General features: G+C 36.2%; 1 protein-coding gene across 7 annotated transcripts in view; it reads right to left on the reverse strand.

Moving 5' to 3' along the window:
* Positions 1 to 1,826: 1,826 nt before the first annotated feature.
* OMA1 (OMA1 zinc metallopeptidase) overlaps positions 1,827 to 25,046 on the reverse strand; it is a 78,599-nt gene continuing 55,379 nt past the window's right edge. For 3 of the 7 annotated variants that reach the window (XM_045802226.2, XM_045802228.2, XM_045802227.2), the window contains exons 8-9: positions 22,024 to 22,173; positions 2,483 to 2,936 (exon numbers count right to left, since the gene is read on the reverse strand). In XM_045802226.2, coding sequence (XP_045658182.2) covers positions 2,724 to 2,936; positions 22,024 to 22,173 — 363 coding nt within the window. In that variant the 3' untranslated portion in view covers positions 2,483 to 2,723. The other 4 variants (XM_087865925.1, XM_045802229.2, XM_045802231.2 and 1 more) reach the window with 4 other exon arrangements.

Below are 25,046 nucleotides of genomic sequence, written 5' to 3' on the forward strand. Positions count from 1 at the left end.
GTTTCCTGGTCTATAATGGGGAGTAATAGAATACCTATCACATCCAGGGCTGCAGTGAGGTTCAACAGTGCTTGAAAAATGCTTAGCACAGTGCTTGGTACAAAGTAAGCATTCAACAAATTGTGGCTATTTTTATTATACTATGTATTATACTATACTATATTTATTATTTTTATTATGTTTGGAGTGCTACATATTATGCTAAATGCTTTCAGTACGTCATTTGCCTTAATCATCATGTCAACCTATAAGGTAGGATTTCTTATCCCCATTTTACAAATGAATAAATAAAGGTTAGAGAGCTGAAGTGACTTGCCCAGGGTCCCATGGCTACAAAGAGGTAGAGATTTCATAAAGTGTCTTTCTTTCTTATTATCCTTTGACCAGATGATGTTGAGTGTACAGTATCAGTAAAATACTAACTGAATATCCATACGGTGCCAAAAATTATTAGGTACTAGAGACAAAGCAGTAAATATACATATTCTCTTTGAGTTTAGTTTTAGAGGACAGTCCTACAACTACCCAGATTATGGGAGAGATCTGATTGAATTTGTGCATGTGCCTAGGCATCATGCTCCTAAACCACTGAGCAACTAGCCAATGACACCTAAATCCTCTGGGCACATGAAAAGCCCTGACAGTATGGTATGCAACTAAATGCAGAATTTAGGGAGGTCTTTTCCATATACAACTTAGAGCACATGTATACATATTACATTCCAACTGCTATTTAATTTCCCCTAAAACTCTGAACTGAACACGTAACATTTCTTTTACATTTATTATCTCATGGGTTAAAAAATATTTTTTTCATATGCACTATAAAGGTATTCTCTCTATATTTTCTCTGCTCTTTCTGACGGCTTGTATATGTTTCCTAGGAAGTCTGAACAGCACAATTAGATGTGATAATGGGATGGAAGGAAAAATAGACCAGGGCCTCCACCACACTATTTTCTTAGGAAATCTACAGGGAAATCTAACGGTGTGCTTTACTGTTTACCTCTAGGTGACATTCTCCAAATGTCTTTACATGTTATGGAGTGCCTCTGACAGAACTAGGAGTGTGAATGACGACTAGCAGAACAGTTAATCTGAACCTCCTCCTTACAAGTGTTGTCTTGTGTGCAGATCAAGAAATTCCTTACCAGCAATCTCCAGTAAGCCTGAAAATTTAAAGAGCCCCTGAAATTCTCTTAACAACTAGGTACATACTGTGTCTAAGGAAATGCATCAGGACACATCCCAAATGAGAAGTCACCAGCTTTCATAGCCAGGGGGAGGTTCTACTGTCCTAACCTGCCTCATCCAGGCTTTTCATGCTCTTTGTGAGAGAAGGGTCTGAGAGGAGGAAACCCATCCTGCAGGTAAGTGATCCTGATTTTATAATTAGATTTTTACCTGTACTGTAGCCATACATGAGGACACGCACACACACCTGAGGATGGCGTTTGTTCCCCTCCGATAGCTCTGCTTTAGATACTTGCGAGTTGTGAAGATGGACAGACGTGCAGTCACACCGATCTAGGTTTGCTCTTTCTAGCTGAGAGGTACTGGGTGCACCACGTAACCTCGCCAATCCTGTTCTCACTGTGAAAGGAGATGGCTGCAACCTACTTCATGGGGTCTGGGAATAAACAGGCCTAGCTCAGAGTAGACACTCCATAAAAGATCGTTCTTTCCCCTTTAATTCTCTAAGAAACTATGTAATATAATGTGTTTCAAGAAAAATGTCCCTCTCAGGAATAGAACCTCAACGTCACTAGACTTCACAAGTTTGGGAGTACAAATAATTTACACAAATAATAAATTTTAGAAGTTTATTTCCGGACTAATATAATACAGTAACTTCTGAGTATCACCAGGGATGTGCCTTGTGCTCCCTGTCCCATCTTCTTCCAGCCCTTTGCAGATGTCTGCTGCCCAGGGAGATCCACTTGGGGGCGGCACCTTCTCTTGCCCCTCCTGGTGATTCCCTCAGTGGGAACAGGGTGGTTGCCTTCTCTGAGAACTGCTGAGATTCCCAGATCTTAGTATGTGAAGGAGCCAAGATGATACAACTTTCTGTTAGGACTTCAGAACATGAGCGGCACACTGGGTCTGCAAGGAAATGACCCTCTCTTACCATTTTGTTTCGCACTTTGTCACCTGGACCACAACGAGCACTACTTTTGCCTATGAAAACAACTTCTTTAAGCTTCTGCCTATGTAGCCCTTTTTTCCTCAGAGTCCATAAGCGAGGACCAGGAAATTCTCCATCTCAAGGTCCCCTATTCCACATAATCCTATCCCAGGGCAAATCAATTTCTGCAAACAGATGCTTCAGACTGTCAGTTTCCCAGTTCATCATAACCACACAGACTCTGAACCCCAGTTTAGGCTCAGCTGGAATTCTCTCCACATTAAGAATTACTGCACATTCTGATTTCTCATCCACTAGAGGTCTGCCTTCCAAATGAAAAGCAAGTATGAGACAGAGTAAAATGTGTAATATAAATTTATTCCGTGACATTTTCCTCATTGAAGATACTTTAAAATAGATTAAAATATATCAATACTTCATGAAAATACCTAGAAGAATTTAGATAATACTTGTAATATACATGATTTAACCCTGAATATACATTTTTTAAATTTCAAACATCATTTTTTAAAAAATAACATAAAAATGGTAAGGATTGTGGCATTCTTCATATATCCCATGTCTCATAAATTTTAATTCAACTGCCAGTTCTCTTCTCAACTATATATGTTAAGGGTATTTGCTTCTGTTGTTGAATGGTGACAGTATCCATTTTCTGTTTCTCAGCAGTGATTTTTAGGTCTTCCTTCTCCGATTCTTCCAGGAAATGCTTCATGCTGAGTTTGAATAGTAATCGAGGGTCTGGTCCAGAAAGTGGTGGGCAATTACAGATCTCTCTAATTTTAAGAGCCTATAAATAAAGAATACGATACTATATATATATATTTATTTATTTAAATTTATTTATTTATAAACAAAATGTACATACAAAATATTTTTAAATGTATTTATTTATAAATTTAAATTTATTAAAATTATTCCAGTAATTCTTAATATGCTCTTCATAAAACAATGAAATATAAGAATACATCTGTATTTTTGGAATAAAAGGTATCTTAATTATAACACATGAAAGAAAACCATACAGAAATTCATGGTACATAGTTACATTTTCATTATTTGTTCACACAGTAATGTATTTGAAACAAACAACTCTATCTGCAGTGACTGCCTGATGTCCTATTGGGGATAAACAAGACTTCTTAGAGGTGTCTCTATGATTTCAGTCAAACGAGGCCTGACCGTGAGAACACCCATCCAGATTTAAAAAGATCTGAAGACTCAAGAAATGAGAACACTAGCATACAGAAGTGTGAACATACTGAAAGAAGACACACATAACTAGAGCAGTCGGAGGGAGTACTGATGCTAATAACCTAGAAAAGTAAGCAAAGCAAAACCATCATAATTTTTAATTCCATGAAAAACAAAATGCTATAGGAAAAGTAATCATAGTCTACAACATGGCTCAGCTGTGACTGGTGTTTACAGTTTTAAAAACACTAAAAAACTAAGAGGCAGCCCACGGAATGGGAGAATATATTTGCAAATGATACTACAGATAAAAGACAGGTATCCAAGATCTACAAAGAACTTCTCAAACTCAATATGCAAGAAACAAATAAACAAATTATAAAATGGACAAAAGATATGAACTGACACTTCTCCAATGAAGACATACAAAAATGGCTAACAGACACATGAAAAAATGTTCAAAATCATTAGCCATCAGGGAAATTCAAATCAAAACCACACTGAGATACCACCTTACGCCAGTTAGAATGGCAAAAATTGACAAGGCAAGAAACAACAATTGTTGGAGAGGATGTGGAGAAAGGGGATCCCTCCTACATTGTTGGTGGGAATGCAAGTTGGTACAGCCACTCTGGAAAACAGTGTGGAGGTCCCTTAAAAAGTTAAAAATTGAGCTACCCTATGATCCAGCCATTGCACTACTGGGTATTTACCCCAAAGATACAGACATAGTGAAGGGAAGGCCATATGCACCCCAATGTTCATAGCAGCATTGTCCACAATAGCTAAATCGTGGAAGGAGCCGAGATGCCCTTCAACAGATGACTGGATTAAGAAGCTGTGGTCCATATATACAATGGAATATTACTCAGCTATCAGAAAGAACGAGTTCTCAACATTTGCTACAACATGGACAGCACTGGAGGAGATAATGCTAAGTGAAATAAGTCAAGCAGAGAAAGACAATTATCATATGGTTTCTCTCATCTATGGAACATAAGAACTAGGAAGATCGGTAGGAGAAGAAAGGGATAAAGAAAGGGGGGGGTAATCAGAAGGGGGAATGAAGCATGAGCGACTACGGACTCTGAGAAACAAACTGCGGGCTTCAGAGGTGAGGTGGGTGGGGGAATGGGATAGGCTGGTGATGGGTAGTAAGGAGGGCAGGAATTGCATGGTGCACTGGGTGTTATACGTAACTAATGAATGATGGAACTTTACATCAAAAACCAGGGATGTACTGTATGGTGACTAACATAATATAATAAAAAAATATTTAAAAAATTAAATAAATAAATAATAAAATAAAAACACTAAATCTTGATCTACCCCAAATCACAACTCAATACTGGGAAGACGGAGAGTTGGATCATGTGTGTGCGTGCACAGGGTGTGCCAACGGTAAGGGGAACCTTAGTTCTCATCCTCTACAGGGGAAAGTAAATTGGTAATGCCTAAAATTGAAAAGTTAAGAAGTAGTAAGTATGTGTGTTATGTAGATACAGTGGGAAATACTTAAAGAATCATTGAAGAGAGCTGAAGATGGTTACCCTTAAAAAACTGAGGGCAGGGTAGGGGGACTGCAGCTTTAAATAAGCAGACTTGGAGATCTAGGTGATTCTCTAAAGTGGCTACATAAATGACTTTAAGACACAAAAACTAAAACAGAAAAATTTTAAGGAAAAAACATTTTTTATCTAAGGAGAGCTTAAAAGAAAGAAATTTAGGGACGGGACCTACTTTAATTTTTTATTACTTCTAACTTTTTTATAGTGATGCACATTAAGTAAGTAAAGCAGGGAAGGAGACAGTCAGTGTTTGTGAGGATAGTAAAATTTTGGAAAGATTAGCCCATCGAGGTCTCACTGATAAAATAATGATGGCAGTGGGGAAGGGGTACTGCTTGGAGGGAGGTACGGGAAGGAGAGAGGAAGGCGAGGAGACCTGAAGGACATGAGGGAAGAGGTCACATGGATACCTGGAAGAACAGCATTCCAAGAAGCAGCAGGGAGTGTGCAAGGACCTGCAATGGAAGCATGCCTGGACAGTTCTGGAACAGTGAGGAAGCTAGCTCAGCTGGAGCTGAGCAGGGTAGGGGCAGAAGCAGATTATGTAGGATCTCATGTATTATAGTAAGGATTTCAGGTTTTACCATGAGTGGGCCTACCCCTGATATTTGTGGGGTCCATGGCAAGAATGTAATTGGAGGCTCAGATACCATGTGTTTAAATATCTAAAAGCAGTAATTCAAGCTAATAAACTACTGCAAAAAATATGTTCTATTCTCCTACTTTGAGGAATACACATTCAAAATGACCCCGAAGGCCAGGTATAAAATTAGAATTCTTGAATTCTGCAATGTGAAAGGTTGCAGGAGCCTGCCCACCTCCTGCCACTGACCTGCTGTCCACTCCCTTCTCCTCCCATCCCTGGCTCAGTGGGCACTGTGAAGGGCCTTGTGTGCGTGCATCCAAGGGAAGAGATCCACACAGGCCCCAGAAGCAGGCTCAAAAGTGTTTGGGCAAGGAATTCCATTATCCCAAATACCCAGAGTGCCACGTGGTAGGGGCACAGGTTCTTAGGAATATTCCTTCATGTTCCACAGGAGAGGAAGGCATGCAGCCAGAAGCAAACCAGAAAAAGGTCTTCTAAATGGATGAGGCCATGGAAGGAGCTTGGATCTAGGAACACTTCTGATTCTGAAGGAGGCGATGAGTTACCAAAATAAACTAACGAGGAAAAAGCATTAAAGTGAAATTTCGTGGTGACAGGGCCTTATCTGACTTTCTTTGTATCTCACAATCATCCATTGAGCATTAAAAAAAAAAAAGTTCATTAAAGTAAACTGAACTGAAAAATCAAGAAAATGTTTCACAACTACAGCACTGAAGTAAACAGCAAGTCAGAGCCTCAGCTAAATGGCACCCTTCCGTCCGAACCCAGTTACCTTTGAGAGTGGAAGCTGCTATTAAACTTGACACTGAGACATCAAGCACAGGCTGAGACTGCCCTAGCAAAATGAGGGCAGAGTCTACTCTTGCTTTAACTCCTTTACAGCCACTGTGATATCCTTTTCCAAGCAGAGGCTGCTATGTGACGGCTGCTACCTCACATGCCGAAGACGTTCACTGGGGTCAGTAAAGGGGCAAGTGTGGAGTCCAGCAGGTAACAGCTGGCACAGCGGAATGTAGCAAAGAGAGATGCCAAGCAGCAAATGAACGGGAAAGCAGAATCCCATCTAATCTTTTATATTCAGCACAAGCTCTTCTCTCTCCCCTAAGTTCTTTTTCAGTATTTTTACACTCAGCCAATATTTAGAACACCACACTGAGTGAGGTGCTATGCACACATCAGTCTGAATAAATAGTCATGATCCCTGTCCTCACACAATTTACTTTGCATTTCTCCATTACTGGGCATTTGAATTGTTTCCATCGTTTTGTTTTGTTTTATTTGGCTTTAATAAATGACCCTATGGGGGAGCCTGGGTGGCTCAGCTGGTTAAGCGTCTGCCTTGATCTCAGGTCATGATCTCAGGATCCTGGGATCAAGCCCCGCATCAGGCTTCCTGCTCAGCGGGAAGCCTGTTTCTCCCTCTCCCTCTGCCCCTCCCCACCACTCCCTCTCTCTCTCTCAAATAAATAAAATCTTTAAAAAAAATTTTTTTAATTAATTACCCTATGAAAATCTTTGCTTAAAGAAAAAATGTTGTAACTTCCATTTGGGTTTACTTGAAGTACACCCCCCAAAACAGAATGATCTGAACAGAGTATAATTTTAGTTTATATAGGACCAGATTGCTTTCTATCAGAAAGGTTTTACCAACTTATAATGTCTTCAGCATACAGGCCTACCTAAGTTATTCATAATCAGCATTACATAAAATTTCATGATTTTTATCTAGATAACCATATCATTTCAAACCTCAGAATCCTTAGAAATCATCAGCTGCAGTTTACAGATTGAGGAAATTGAACCCCAGAGAGGTTGTGACTGGCAGGGAACAAAAAATTGTTTGGCAAATGTTTACGGCAGCTTTATTCATAACTGCCCAAACTTGGGGAAACCAAATGTCCTTCAGTAGGTGAATGGGTAAATAATCTGTGTTACATCTAGACAGTGGAATATTATTGAGTGCTAAGAAGAAATGATCTATCAAGCCATGAAAACACATGAAGGAAACTTAAATGCATATTTTTATTTTTATTTTTTTTTATAAGATTTTATTTATTTATTTGACAGAGATAGAGACAGCCAGCGAGAGAGGGAACACAAGCAGGGGGAGTGGGAGAGGAAGAAGCAGGCTTATAGTGGAGGAGCCTGACGTGGGGCTCGATCCCAGATCGCCGGGATCACGCCCTGAGCCGAAGGCAGACGCTCAACCGCTGTGCCACCCAGGCGCCCCTAAATGCATATTTTTAAGCAAAAGAAAAAATCTATCTAAAAAAAGCTATATAGTGTATGATTCCTACTACACACATAGCATTTTGGAAAAGGCAAACTATGGAGATACTAAAAAGATCCATGATTGCTGGGGCTAAGCAGGGAGAGAGGGACAAATAGGCAGAGTATTTTTAGGGCAATGAAACTACACTGTGTGACACTGCGATGGTGAATACAAGTCATTATATTTGTCAAAACCCACAAAGTATACACCAAGAGTTAACCCTAATATAAACTAGGGACTTTGGGTCATAAAGACGGGTCAATGTAGGTTCATCTTTTGTAATAAATGCACCACTCTGGTGCAGGACTTTGATAGTAGGGGAAACTAAGCAGAGGCAAGGGGTATATGAGATATTTCTCCTGTACCCTCCATGAAATTTTGCTGTGAACCTAAAACTGCTCTTAAAAATGTCTAATTAGAAAAAAATGACGGTGGCATAGAAGTAAAAAGGCTTAGAAAAAAAGGGATTAGAACCCACTTCTGTTGTTTTTGATGCTTTTACACTATGATGCTTTTGTACTAATTTTTTTTGCACCACATTTTGTTTCTTAAGTAAATCTTTTACTAAAAAAAAGTCTTTTTGAGATGTCTAAGCTATGCTTCATTGCTAGAAAAACTATATATTCTTCATAAAGGTTTTCTCTTAATATTTCTACATGTGTGAATTGTTTCTCTCCTCCAATTATCAAAACAAAATCCTATTACAGACCATACACATTTCTATCAAATCTTCATCTACTTTGCACAGTAAGATTTTATCACATATGTTGATAAAATTTTTATTTTTTACTTTCCTTTCCACATTTATTTTATTACATTTCAGGGTGTCAACATCTTTTATTTTTATAAATTCAAATCTATCTTATTAAATGCACTTATTAGGGTGTTATGCTAAGTGAAGTAAGTCAATCAGAGAAAGACAATTATCATACAGTTTCACTCATATGTGGAATACAAGAAATAGCGCAGAGGTTCATAGGGGAAGGGAGCAAAAACTGAATGGGAAGAAATCAGAGAGGGAGACAAACCCTCGGTGATTCTTTACTCCAGGAAACAAACTGAGGGTTGTAGAAAGGGAGGTCAGAGGGGGGATGGGGTGACCGGGTGATGGGCAATAAGAAGGGCACTTAATGTGATAAGCATCGGGTGTTATACACAAATAATGAATCATTGAACACTACATCAAAAACTAATGATGTACTACATGTTGGTTATTGAATTAAAAAAAAAAAGATGCTAGCAAACAAATGATACTTTTTAACCAGGTGAAAAAAAAATAAACTTATTAAATATCTCTTTATAAGTAAGCAACATTTTCCCACTGTACAACTAGAATATGTCTTTCTGTTGCCTTTACTTTGTTTTCTGCATTTAACTTTATGCACTGCACATAACAGGTACGTAATAAATGCATGCTGAATTTTAAAGAACACCTATAGAACACAAGCTCTGAATAAATCATTATGATAAATGTCACAGGGAAAACAGTCTTAAAGAGTTGAGAGTCTAGGAGAAAGCAAGAATGTACTCTAATAAGAAAAATATACAGTTCTAAGAATCCCAGGGAAGACTGGAGTTAAATACGGAATTGGCCAGCCTACAGATTCCCACTTGAAGTGAAAGAAATGAACATATACTGTTCACCTTCTATGTGCCTTCAACTGTGCCAGGTATTTTACTTATGTTATCTCAATTGGTGTTATGGTATGAAGCACCTTTGAAATCTTGGGCCCAATGCAGAATATTTAACATTAAAGTGTCTTGTAAGATAGGGAGGGAAGGAAAGAGGGAAGGAGGCAGGACCTTACCCACACAAACACTCAAGTATGTACATCAGTCAGGAGATACTGGTATCACAATTTTATAGATGAAGAACCTAAAGGTTAGATTAGGGAACTTCTGCAAAGTCAGGAGGGTGGATCAGAATTAAAACCCAAAGCTCCCAAGACCACTGCTATTTTTAAACTACCTCCCATAAGCATCCTTTTTCCGTTACCAACTATTAGTTTGCTACATGCTAAATTTCCATGAGGGAATGTAACCACTATTCAACCGCATTCATTGCCCAATTTTTCTATTTTTTTTTTAAGATTTTATTTATTTATTTAACAGAGCAAGAGACAGCCAGTGAGAGAGGGAACACAAGCAGGGGGAGCAGGAGAGGAAGAAGCAGGCTCCCAGCGGAGCAGGATGTGGGGCTCGATCCCAGAACGACAGGATCACGCCCTGAGCCAAAGGCAGATGCTTAATGACTGAGCCACCCAGGCGCCCCCAATTTTTCTATTTTTAACCCAATATTATTTTACTTCTCTTGCCTATTATAACCCAATATTATTTTACTTCTCTTGCCTATTATGACCCATGATTGCATGATGGGTCATAATAGGCAAGAGAAGTAAATATTCATTAAGCATCTCAGAAACTGTCACAGGCACTAGGGAGACAGCAGTGAGCAAGGGCCTTATGTTCTTAGAGGAGGAGACAGACAACAAACAAGTAAACAAAATCATTTTGGTTAAGTACACAAAGAGACAAAACTGAACTCTGTTAGACAACGACTGCGCAGAAGAAGGGCTATTTGAGACTGGGGGAATCAAGGAGAGCCTCTGAAGGGAGATGGCGTTTGTGTAACAAGAGCTGAGGGAAGAATATTTCAGGTAGAGAAGTCAGCAAGTAGAGGAGCGGTGAGGAGGAAACAAGCTCAGTGTGAAATAACTGGAATCAAGGAAAACCTGGGGGAGAGGGACATGTGGAAAAGTTGGAGAAAGAAGCAGTGGCCAAATTACCTAACTTAAAGACAGCTAGGAATTTGGATTTTTATCCTAAATTCAAGAGATACCACTAAAAGGTTTTACGCAGGGAAATGACGTTTAAAAGATCATTCTGGCTACTGTACTGCATGCAAACAGGCTATTGTTAGGCGATTAGGTGAAAAACCGAACAGGAAGATTACAATAGGAGATGACGGCAGTTAATCCAGGTGAAGGATGATGGTGGTGGAGAAGGCGCAGAAGACAAGACCTTCTTGTGGTAGGATATAGAGAAGGAATCAAAAACGAGTCCTGAGTTCCTTCCTCTGTGTTAACAGCACTGCTTTTATTACACTACCCATGTATGTGAGGATAATCTACTTGCTCTGAGTAAATAATTATTGTTACCTAGTACTGTACTGTTTGCTGGTTAATGACCCCAGTCTATACTTTTAAAGGTGGTATTTTTATCAGTTTGTCAAAACAAAATGTTCATAAAATGGATCAGATAATTAACAATGTCCCTTTCTATATTTTGAAGCTAGAGTTAAAATTATTCATTGAATAACTTCTCTTTAAACTTTCGAAAAATTCTCCAAAATAAATCCCCATCAGGGCTAAGTGCTCTTTTCTTTGCTACTTTGTTATGACTCTGGGTTTCGGATACAGCTGTTTTTATTTATTTTATTTAATTATACGTTACCTCTTCCTTCAGAAATTAATTTGAGGAGGTACATTCTAGTTACAATTTCTACTTCTAGCTGTATCCACTCTGGCAGTTCTCTCTCTCACACACACACACTCTTTACACTTTAATTACTTCTGATTCTGACCTGAGCCATTAATTAACATCATCTACCTAAAAATAACATTCTCTCAAGTATTTTGGTTTTCCTACATGTTAATTATCGTAGCTCTTCTCCTGATCCTATTTACCTTTTACTCTTTGTCTAACTAACTGATTCGATAATTTTCACTTTGACAAAATTTCTGAAACAATCAACTATTATAATTTTGTTTATTTCTGCTTAATTTTATTTTCCCTGTCTGGGGCACGCTATATGTCTTGATTTCCCTTCTCTTTTTCTAATATAGGCATTTAAATTGGTAATTTTTTTTTTACATATAGGTTTGACAGCAATCCATGAAAATACAACTACAACCATTACAAATTTTTTTTTGTTTATTCTAAGGAGTGCTCTTATGGTTATGGATTTCTTGTCTTATACATACAAGAATTTTAATTTTCATGTGGCTGCCCTATTTTAATTTTTGTCATATTAATTTTAATGTACTATGTTCTGATAATTTGAACCATAACATTTTTATATTATATTATGTATACATATTTTGTCCAAGTTAATAACCAATATTTTTCTGAAAGATGTATGTACATTCGGGAAAAAAAATACATCCTTTTCCTGGCATTTAGTTTTTTGTGTCAATTGAATCTTACTTATCATACTTTCAACTCAATTCTTTATTAGTTCCTTACTTTATCTATGGTTTTCTAAGAATAGCAGGGTGCAAGCGAAAATCACAATCATATATAAACAGACTAAATGATAAACTCTATCTAATCCTTGATCATCTGTAGATTCTGGAAAGAGAACTCCAGCTACTAAGTACTTCACTGATAGATTGTTCTAAGTGTTCCATGTATTAAGGCATCTTCTATCTTAAAAGAAAGAAAAGTGGATTTGACTAGATAGCATACCAAAATGTATTATTTCCACTGTTTTTTATTTCTTTTCCCCTAAATTCTTACACTTCTCCAAAATCTAAAAGGTAAGATCTAAAGTCATTCTTACTTCTGTGTGCCTTTATATTTTCCTTTTATACTTGGCAGCTTATAAAATCCTATCTTTGCAATGAAAATTAAACACTTGGCAAATATCTAGGCATTGTCATTTCAGGACATCTCGGGCATGATGCTCTGGGGTTCTAAATACCCACCCTGAGAAATGTTATCTAAATCAAACATGTTATAAAAACCACAGGCAAAGAAATGAAGACATAAATGAAGGACTGGCGTTTTCTACTGTTCTATGTAGCTTGATTTCATGTCTTTTCAGTGTTCTTCCATTTTTCAGACGTTCTTTAGCTTTGGGTGTTTTAATTTGGTTGTGCTGTGTTTCTTTATCCCCAGCATCAATGAGTCTTTGCTCTGGGGCATCAATTCTGCTCCTCACAGCCTCCACTGAAAGTTTTACAGCTTGTCTGCTGTATTCACAAGTTTAGCAATTTTCTGGAACGGATGTATCTTACATTTGTAGTCATTCTTTCTTCTTCTGTCACTTTCAACGTAGTCAAATCAGCCTTCTCATGCCAGCTTCAGGGGGCACCTAGGCTGTCCTTTCCAACGTAGGAAAGCTTTTAAGTTACATCCGAGATTTGTTTTGTTTTTTGTTTTTGTGTGTTTTGTTTTGGTTTTTTTTAGATTTTTCAACTCTTTGAAGCTCATCTACTGGAAGAAAATGGGCATTTCAGAGGCTTTTTGTTGTTATTGTTAGACTTAGTTTAGATGAGGGTCCTTGCGGTGTTATTAGTTGAGGACACTCACACACAACATGTCCTTTAAATACAATTACCTATGATCATCTTTCTTTTCAACTCTAATGTACTCATCATCATTCTGATTTTTAAAAAATCTCTCCCATCTACCTCTTAAATCTACTCTTGAACAGGAGAAAAAAGTAGCTGCAACACCTTTTCTTCCATTAAATTTGATTTGGCTGGTCTGAGTTCCTTCTTCACTGTTCTATATAGATTCCTCCTGAAGACGCACACATAGGTTAGCCTTTTGAGACAGAGGACAATGATAATTCCCCTCAATCAAAAAAACTTCTCAGGTTGCTGAAAAACTGGTTATTTATGGGGTGCTAAATCATTACCCTACAATCACTTGCTGGCCATATGAGGGAAAACCATGTTGACAAAGGAAGGGCCAGGCCATCACCATCCAAACCTCTGATCAAATGTAGCATCACTAAATGTGGAGCAGCCAGATTAAGAGAAACCTGATGTGAAACAATATGAAACATAGCTGCACTGCCTATAAAATATTCTTGTCAAAATTTAACATCTGTTTACAGATATACAGAGAAACAAGTGTTAAAAAAAAAAAGAGAGAGAGAGAGAGAGAGAGACAATAGACCCAAAATAGACTCACTTGTGGTAAGCCCCACATCAGCAAACGAAGATTTACAGCTAATCTAACTGCAGTTTCAACCTCTTCCAAAATGGAATCTTAAACCAGTGAATCTGGAATTTCCCAGTTAGCATTTAGTGAGGTAATCTGCCAGATAGACCACTGCCAGATAGCTCCTCTTTCCTTGTCCCTGCCCCTTTCTGCTTACAAAAGTCTCCCATTTTATTTGATTGTTTGGAGCTCCTTTTTATTGCTAGAAGGATGCTGTCCAATTCATGAATTGCTGAATAAAGCCAATTTGGTCTTTACGTCACTCAGTTGAATTTTGTTTTTTAACACAAGTTAGATGATATCACAAAAAAGCAATCACATAAATCTAGAACATGAAGCTACATATATTCAACAAGTCAATGGCATGTTCAAAAACAAACAAAACAAAAGGGGGGCCACTGTTCTGAAGTCAAAGAGACTTAAGGGACAAAACAACCAAATGCAAAACATGGATTTGATGGATCAGGATTTGAATAAACCAATGGTAAAACTATATTTTGAGACAGAGAAATCTGCATATGGACAGGATATTTATTTTTAATAAGGAATTACTATAAATCTTCTTAGGAATAATAGTATAATTGTGGATGAAAATGGTACTACTTTCTAAAATACATATGGGAGTAACTGGGAAGAAAGACCTCATGTCTGGCATTTACATTAAAATACTAATGGGAAAAAAATAAGAGAAGATTCAAATGAAGCAAGTGACCAAAAGGTTGATAGTAATGAACGCGAGTGGAAAATGGGGGTTCATTAAATTATTCAAATTATTCTCTATCTTTACATGTGTTTTTAAGATTTATAATAAAAACAATTTTAAAGATGTTTTTCCTCTCTATCCTCCATTCTCCTGTCATTCCTGCATTTTTCTGACTTCATTCTTGATTTTATATCTATACCTTTAGTTCAAAATAACTCATGAAAGGTTTAAATGTTTTCCATTTTGGCACATGGACTATTTTGAGTTGAAGGCAATAAACCCCTGTGGGCTCAAGAGAAGATTTTGCTCCTCTCTTAACTACCTAAAAGAATATAAATTGGGGGGGGTCTTTCCCAGAATAAGAGTTATTACCAGAAATAAATTTTATCTGGGTGACCCATGTGTATGAAAGGGCAAACATCTCATTACCAAATATCTGCTCTTCTCCTTATTGCCCTGTGAACTGCTCTCCTCCCCTTTGAAGCCCCAAGGCCTTATCCCATTCCTCAGCGCAGAATGGCATATATATTTCATTTTACCTGTCTTTGAACCTCTCACGTATGTGGGGTTCCCATATGTACAAAATTAAATTTGTTTTTCTTCTGTTAATCTCTCATGTCAATTTAATTTAGACCAGCCAGAAGAACCTCTAAAGGGTAAATAAAAATGTTACTGCCCCAACAACTTGAAAAAATGAAACCAATGCTTTTATATGCCACTTCAAGCTCTCTCCCTTAATTTCTATATGCAAACATATACTTCAAAAAAAAAAAAAAGCCTAGGATTTTAGCATCAATAACCTCAATCAAAAACTCACTAGAAACAAATTTAACAGAAATGAATGAAAATAGTAGTTTGTTACTTTAAGAGATAGAAGAGAAACAGAATAAGGACAATGGCTATGTGACTACTTAAATTAACAAAAGAAAAATTTCTATTATATATTAGCCTGACAGGATGATTTGATTTAGTGTCTTTACTTGAAAGGCAAATCGAGGACAACAGAAAATAAAAACAGAAGAAACTGCGAAAGACTTTGAAATGGGCAAGAAAGAACACTGGATACCCTATCAAGGGCATCCTTGAGTGTCACCTCTGCCTTTCAAGGCCTTAAAGCTGTTTTACAACTTCATAATCTGTAGAAAACCAGTAACAATGAAAATAATACCTGCCTGTAGAAATGTAAGCGAACTGTCTGGTGGAATGCAATTGATCACTGCCTCATGAATACATCAGTTTTGCATCTGTCTGTAAAGTCGGTTCACCATTCCTGATTGTCTATATACCTATGGTTCTGAAATTCTCCTGTGAGCTAGCTGTAACACATTACTGGCTCTCTCCGTAATAATAAGTTAAAGAAAATCTCAGATATTGCTCATCATATATTTGTGTAAGTCACGATTTTACCTTTAAAAATGTTTTCCCTCTAATTCATTTCATTTCCTTTCATAAACTGAAATGGAAATTGGAGTCTGACTAGTTTTTGAAGTGGTCTAAAGAAGTTAATTATAAATAACTAAAAATTTTAATAGATACAAAAAATTAAAAAATTAAGGCCGCCTTGACACAGGTCAATTTTCCTCTAATGATAGATAAGAAAAAGTTCTCAAGTAAATTTTATAATCAACCACTCCTGACATAGGAGAATGATATACTATGAGATGGCTGTATTTATTCCCAATAACAACTGAAATATTTATTAAACAACTGCTGGCACACATCAGGATTCTTCTAGGCACTACCTATCAAGTAAAACATCACTTATTCATAAAAAATAAACCACAATAATTAGGTTTAGAAAAAGAAAAAAAAAAAAACAGGAAAAAAAATTAATGGCCAGAGAAGCTTCATAATTAGATTAAAGTATAAACCAAGTCATTTCAAGAGAAAAAATCACCTCCATTTTTAAACACATTTTTCAAAAAATATCATACTTTTCTTTCCCCCTAAAAGCAATTTTTTCTAATAGCCCATTCACTTCAGCCTCAAGTAGATACACGTCACATGCACCATAATATTTTTTTAAGGTTTTAGACAATGTTACTGTCAGGCTTCCTGGCTTTATATGATTCAGAGGCCAATTCAATTACAGTAGCTGCTATGATATTTGCCTTTTCCTCAACACTCTCCATGTCAGACAAAATGAAATTCTGTAAGGTGAACAGTGTATGTTTGTGTACACTGGCCAACAACGACATTTCACTTCAATGTTAAACACTCATATATTCTACTCATGAGATGTATAATATTAATGATTTATGCATTTACTTTGTCCAATTATAAATGCATAAGAATGATTTACAAGATCTCTACCCCCAGCTTCCTGAAAGTTTAAAGAATTCGAGATAAAATGAGATTAAAATGAATGCATTTATAGCCTGCCAGTATCTATAAAAACTGAATGCAGTAAATTTGAACATCAAGATTTAAAAAAGTTTACAAATAAGGCTGACAGTGAAAGTTCTAAGAGTCATTAAAAAATAAATCCTCTTCAAAATTATAATAACATAACCCTAAGGCCAAATTAAATGTTTTTCTTATACATTCTATCATTCTCCATCTCCTTCCCCCAACTAAGAAAAGGATGGCAGAGAGTAAGTCAGTGAGAGAAACAGAAAATAAAAAATTCAGTCTAAATGCTTTCGGTTGTAAAATAAATCTTTCAAGTACATTTCTATCCTGGGTTATCATACCATTTTCTTTATTCACATCTATTCATCCATATTTTATAACAATCTTTATAGAAAGAAAGTTAAATAAGGGATCTCTTTCAAGGACAACTTATGTTATACATAAATTTAAAACCTGAACAGTGTTAAATAGAATTTTAAAACTGTCAAACCATTAAACAGCAACAGGTTGATTTAACATCTGTTCTTCAATTTTTCACCCAAGTTGTTATGGTAACCAAAATGCGTGGAATATTTGTTTCCTAAATTTAACTGATTATTTCAAGTAAATAAAATTATAGCATATCATCTTATTAACTACAAATATTATTAATACTATAACCCTATATTTATCATTTTTAAATGCTGGTGGATTACAGGATTATATTTAACTAGACATTTATGCATGCTTTATCTCAGAATACACATTAAAAAATAGCAAAGGTATATTTTTTTCTAACTTGGGGGCATTTCTTGATTTTAAAAGCAAAACAAAACAAGGAACTAATCTATTTTCTGAACAATATACTATATTAAAATACTTCAAAGTTATATGATTTTAGTGCTTTGTAGGAAATGTAGATCACGTTCTTTCCAAACACAAGTCAATCCTGTTATTCCTCTAGTGCTCAAAACTTTCCACTGGTGTCTCATCTGTGAGCAAAGCCAAAGTCCTTACACTGGCTTCAAAACCCACACTCTCCACTTTCCCTTGCTTACCCCATGCAGTCACATTGGTCTCTCTGCTGTCCTTCAAATACACCAGGCTCACTACTACCTCAGGGCCTGGTACTTACTATTTCTTCTACCTGGAAGGGTGTTAGCCTAGGAAGCCACATGGCTCATTCTTTCATTTATTTCATTTCTTCCTTCAAATACCACCTTCTCAGTGAAACCTTCTCTGACTGATGCCATTTCAAACAGCTATTCCAGAACCTCGACCACCTCTGCTCACACATCACCTACCCACTATGGACTGAACTGTTCCCCCCACCCCAGATTCTTAGGCTGAAGCCTTAACCTCCAATGTGATGACAATATTTGGAGATGGGGCTTTGGGAGGTAATTTAGGTTAGATGAGGTCATGAGGGTGGAGCCCTCATGAAGAGATTAACATGCCCTTATTAGAAAAGGAAGAGACACTAACATGATCACTCTCTCCACCGGATGAGGACACAATGTTCTGGAAGGCAGCCATCTGCAAGCCAGAAAGACCTCACCAGAAACCGAATCTGGCGGAAAATTATTGGACTTCTAGCCTTCAGAATTATGAAAAAATTAATTGCTATTGCTTAAGCTAGAACCTTAATCTTGGACTTCTACCCTTCAGAACTGTGAAGAAATAAATTTCTGTTGCTTAAGCCACCCAGTCTCTGGTATTTTGTTACGGCAGCCCAAGCTGACTAACGCCTTGTTCTTCCTTTACCTTCCTCATTAACACTCATTACTAACTATTATACAATATATCAGTGATCTATTCTATACATTACTAATTAATGCTGTTTATTGTCTGTCTCCCTTTACTGCATAAGCTTCATGAGGGCAGGGATTCTGGTGTATTTTGTTTATAAGACTTGGAACACCTGTGGTCTGGGATAACACATAATCAATAAATATTTGTCAAATGCACAAAGTATAGATTTAAAATATCTTAAATCTTGATATGCTATGGTAGGAAATGATATATTTCTTTGATGATATTCAGGGAATCCAGTAAGAAATAAAAAATACACAATCTTCAACAAGTTAATTTTTTTAAAAAAAATCAAAATTATTAGGCTTTGTGTTCTTACAGAACCAAAGAATCTTAATTTCCTGATTTTCTTGATCTTTTCTCCTCCTATGAATCTGATTTGCTACAGGCTCAATCTTCTTCCTATCAGTTAAATATGTAAACTACTTTATACAGTTAACTCTATCTGGGATCGTTTTCTCTGTTTACTTCGTTAAGTGAACTCATCTACCTGCTTCACTGTCACCTTTTTCAGATGACTCTGAAATCCTCATCTCTTGCCTAGATTTCTGTGTGTTCTGGTGCTGCATTCCAAACTACCTTTGAGATGTACATCACTTTGGGCATACTGTCAGGAATGTCAAAGGACAAGAGCTTTGGGTAGAATATAACACTGTACTCACGTAAGTAAAAAACAAAACAAAGCGAAACTAAATAGAATTTAACTACAACAGCAAAAAAAAGTAGTCCTTAGTAGTAAAGACTCACATAATTCTGTATATTGCCTGAGGAATCGCTTTGTTTCATTATAGAAATTAGACTTACAATGGTAGGGCATTCCAATTTCTGGATTATGACTATGTATTCTAATTAACAGTATACTCTTGCACTATCAGCTTCGCTACAACCACTGAATTATTCCCAATATTGTAGTAGAGTTTTATTACTTTCAAATTGAATTTAATCACTTGGGGGGAAAATATAAGAAATTATACGAGGTTTTCAAATTAAGTTTCTGAACTAGGATAGTTTATTTTTAGAAGAAAAAAACATCTTCCAGTGTTTTTCATCATTGGTTCCCAAATAACATATTTGTTTCTCCAACCACTTTTCCTCATACTCACTAATCAATTCATTATTTTAAAGACTTCTCTAAAGCACATTTTTTATAGAATTTAGGACAGGCTTCAAATGAAAGTTGGCTAGAGTTCATTATTCAGTTTAAGCAAGCCATATATTTTTAGAATTTCACGAGCAAAAATGCAAAGAAAAGAAATTCTAAAAGAAAACCATGTGGTTATTATGACTTTAGAGATAGGCTAAACTTTCCAGGGCAGTAAAGGTCCCTGGGAGGTAGGTATCACTGAGAAGACTCACAGAGCTAGGGAGCTTCAGTACACATAAATTATTAATGAAACACGTATGATCCCAGTCTTATGTTGCCATTTTAAGATGAATGATTACTATATATTATATCAAGTAAATTTCACTGCTGTTTCTTTCTCAAATATTTTTTCTTTGAATTAGGAGTATAAATGAAATATATTTAGGAAAGGACTTAAGAACCCATGTCTGGCTGTCCCCAATGCTCACGAAAGGTACAAAGTATGCCCTAGCTGTCAACAAATTCTGTCATCATTCCTCTCAAAATATATCTGAAATCTGACCACGTCTCTCACTCTCTTCTGCCTCCATAATGTTTTACTAGGATTATTCCAAGAGCCTCCTAAATAGCGTCCCTGATTCCACCCTTGCCCCACTACAGTCCACCCTCCACACAGGAGCCCCAGTGATCACCATAAAACACCTGAGTCAGGTCGATTCACTCCTCTGCTAACCCTCTACTAGCTTTCCTCATCACTTGAAATAAAGTTCTTACAACAGTTTAGAAGACCCTTCATGGTTTGGTTCCCCCTACATATCAACCATTCTTCGCACCTCCTTTACTCCATTCGGCCTCCGTGTCTTTCTGGTTATTCCCTGGACATACCAAGCATACTCTCACTTTAGGTCCTGTGCATTTGCTACTTTCTCAGCCTAAAAGATTCCCTCCATATATTCACAGGATTTGCTCCAGGGCTTTTCCAGGCTCTATTCAGTGAGGCCCTCCTTGACACAGGACCACAGACTAGTAAACCTTCTCTGCTGCCTACCCCTCTCTACTACATTAAACCTGCTTTATATTTCCCCCTCATGCTTATCACTACTTGACATACTACATGTATGTTTGTTCGTTTATTATTTGAATTATCTAATTAAAATGTTAGCTCCAAGAAAGCAAAGACTGTTTTGTTTTGTCCTTGCGCATTCCCTGGCAACAGAACACAGAATAGATTAGAAATTAGTATCAACAAATACCGATCACAGAAATGAATGAATGAATGAATCTTGTGATTATTTCTTATTCCAAACTAGATGCCAGCTATTACTCCTTCAAATTGCATACCACTACAATTCTACTTTTATGATAAGTCATATTCCCTGTTGTATTAAGAATCAGTTCGTACTTAGCATGAAAGTATCAAGAACCATCTCTCATTTCTCTTTGTATCCCCTGCACCTACTTGCATCATTTCTTTCTTATAATAGGAACCCAGTATTCCTTAGGCTGAATTTGAAGTCATACTGAAAGATAACTTTTATAACACACCTGGATCTCTTTTTATCCTTTAGCAAACAGACCAATACCAATTCTTAAATTCCTAAAGAATATTCTGCTTTTAAAACCAACCAGCAAATTTAATTCAAGTGAAATAGAAGAGCGATGTAGCCTGGCTTAGAGATGCCTGACATCCATTTTGTACTGATGTGGTAACTACAGAAAACATTTTGAATGATGTTAGGTCAAAAGATTTTCAGAAGATAGTAAAAACTACTTGACAGAAAGCTGCTTCGACTTGATCCATTCAGTAATTCTACCAAAAAGGAAAGAACGCCACACAGCACATGCTTTATAAACAAAAAAATAACTAAAAAGCAAACTAATACAAAGAGATTTTTTTTCCTAAGAAAACAAATTCCAGCATCGCTATTGAAATTAATAATTAATTGACCCAAAAATTTTGCACAGTTCACTAACTGGTATTTTTAACAAGCTTTTTAACAAAGCTTAAATCACCAAGAAAAGACTAAATTATGATCCATATGTTGAAAAATACATACTTTGAGTTTTAGACTTTTGCCAAATCAGTTAAAATTAAAAGGTATGATTCTAAAAAGGTTAAACTTTCACCATCAAGAAAAGTCAACTGAACAGCAATTTATTCCCCAAGACTTGTGTACAAGCAGGATTTTTACTTTTCAGTCAAATCCTTTGAAAATTGATAATATATAATTACAGTGATCAAAATATTTGATAGGCTACACTAGAACTTTCTTTTTCTAAGCACAAGAAGCAACTACATTAAAAATAAATGATACAGTAAAAACAATGTCTTGCCTCATACAGAGTTAGCTCACCTGAGGTATGAGTCTATCCAAGTGCTCAGCTCGATTTCCATGAGAAGGGTGTGTGGATAACCATTCTGGCAACTTGGGATGGCCTTGGAGGCTATCTGCAAATTCCATCTGCTGCCAAAACACTGAACTGGCTCTGACATCCACACAAGCCTAAAACCAGAATTAATTAAAGAAAAAAAAAAGAGCTTAGTTATGACATTTTTTTAAAATTTACATCATTATGTTTGAAAAATATTTTCTATCATTATTTGCAAATGACATATCCGATAAAGGGCTAGTATCCAAAGTATAAAAAGAACTTATAAAACTCAACATCCAAAAAACAAATAATCCAATTAAAAATGGGCAGAAGAAATGAACAGAGATTTATTTCTTCAAAGAACACATACAGATGGCCAACAGACATACAAAAAGATGTTCATCATCACATCATCAGGGAAATGGAAATCAAAACTACAATGAGAGAGCACCTTATACCTGTGAGAACGGCTAAAATCAAAAACACAAGAAACAACGGGCGAGGATGTGGAGAAAAAGGAACCCTCGTGCATCATTGGTGGGAATGCAAAGTGGTGCAGCCACTGTGGAAAACAGTATGGAGGTTCCTCAAAGAGTTAAAAATAAGACTACCCTACAATCCTGCAATTGCACTACTGGGTATTTACCCAAAAAATACAAGAACACTAATTCAAAGGGATATATGCACCCCTATGTTTACAGCAGCACTATTTATAATAGCTAAGATATGGAAGCAGCCCAAGAGTCCACTGATCAATGAATGGATAAAGAAGATGTGGTATAATACACACACACACACACACACACACACACACACACACTCTCTCTCTCTCTCTCTCTCTCAATGGAATATTACTGAGCTATCAAAAAGAATGAAATCTTGCCATTTGCAGTGACATGGGTGCAGCTAGACAGCATAATACTAAGCGAAATAAGTCAGAGAAAGACAAACACCATATGATTTTACTCATATCTGCAATTTAAGAAACAAGAGAAAGACAAAGCCAGAAACAGACTCTTAACTATAGAGAACAAATTGATGGTTACCAGAGGTGGAGGGTGAGGGGAAGGGTGAAATAGGTGATGAGGATTAAGAAGTGCACTTATGATGATGAGCACTGGGTGTTGTATGGAACTGTTGAATCACTAAATTGTACACCTGAAACCAATATAACTCTGTATGTTAACTGGAATAAAAATAAAAGCAAATGAACAAAAAACCAAATGAAAAAGCAGCAAGAAACAAAAAAATAAAAGTGATTGCAATGAAAAAAAGTATTTTCTAGCATTTTAATAAAAGTAGAATTGCTCATTGCTTTAAAAAAAACTCATATAAGATGGTATTAGAGAAGCCCAAAACCCCCTATACAACATTCACAAATAATCCCACTCCCGAAGATAGCCCACTATTTTCAGTACGACAGGTATTAAGAACACGTATTGAGGGCAAATATCTTCCACACGAATTAATATTTTGTTTTCATAAAAATAAGGATTTAAAATCTCATTATTAAACTGTACTACAGAAATTTTATTCTTAATCTAGACCACTAGAATAATTATAAGACTTCAAATAAACTTAAATGAAATATTTTTTGTTATATTTTTAATGTGCATATTATCTACTTTTCCTAGGTGTGTGAGCTAAAGAACATATTTAGGTCATTCAAAATACCTTATAAAAGTATACCTTTTTTTAACAAACAGGATACATACATCTTGTATGTGTGTGTAATTCCATCAGACACTCATACACGTACACTTATCAACACAAACAACATTTCTGGAAGGCAATTTAAGAAACTGTTAATATTAGTAGCTACCTTAAGATTACAAGTTTGATGATGGAGAAGGAGGACTTTTATTTCTGAATTATATAAAGTATATTATTTCTATAATATAATTACTTCTAAATCCTATATAGGTCGATTTAGTAAATATTATTATACGCCTATTCAATCTATTGACATTTCTAAATTTTTCTAATAAGAAGTGACTGGATAAAGTGATTATATTTCCCAATTAGTTTACCCCTAAGACAATTAAGGAAAAAACTTACACTGTACTGACTAAAATGTGCTATCAAAAAGCCTTAATGTGCTTTCAGCCTTAAAACAATGAGATTGTGACACACAAAAAGGCAAATACACAATATCATGCTATTCTAGTCAACATCCATGTCTCTCTGTTTTTAACAAACACCATTAAAATATTTTCCAATGCTGGGAAAATGAAAAGAAAAAATAATTGGAAATCCAAGTAAATTCTATTCAATGTTTAAAACAATACAATTATTTTTATTGTGGTAAAATACATGTAAAATTTGCCATCTTAACCACTTTTAAGTGTACAGCTCACTGGTATTAAATCCATTCACATTGTTATGCAGCCACCACCACCAACCATCCCTGCAGCTCATTTCATATACACCTATTAAACAATCAATTACCCATTCTCCTCTCACCCCCTCCTGGGTGACCACTCTAACAAATTCCGTCTTTATGATTTTAACTACTCTAAGTACCTCATACAAGTGAAATCATACAGTATTTGTCTTCTTGTGACTGGTTTACTTCACTTAGCATTATGTCCTCAAGGTTCATCCAGTATTACAGCATATTGCAGAATTCCCTTCCTTTTTAAGACTGAATAATATCTCATATGTCTTGTATCACACTTTGCTTATTCATTCATTGGTCAATGGACACTTGGGTTGCTTTCACATTTTAGCTACTGCTAATAATGCTATGAACATGGGTATACAAATATCTTTTGAGGCCCTGCTTTCAATTCTTTGAGGAATATAATCCAGAAGGGGAGCTGCTGGATCGTATGGTAATTAAATTTTATTTTTCTGTGAAACTACCATACCATTTTCACAGTGGCTTACCATTTTACATTCCCACCAACAATGCACAATTGTTCCAATTTCTTCACATTTTCACCATTTGTTAATTTCTGTTATTTTGATAATAACCATCCTAATGAGTATGAGGTAGTATCCC

This window comes from Ursus americanus, chromosome 12 (assembly GCF_024610735.1).
Source record: "Ursus americanus isolate L20-20 chromosome 12, mUrsAme1.1.p, whole genome shotgun sequence".
Lineage (NCBI taxonomy): Eukaryota > Metazoa > Chordata > Mammalia > Carnivora > Ursidae > Ursus > Ursus americanus.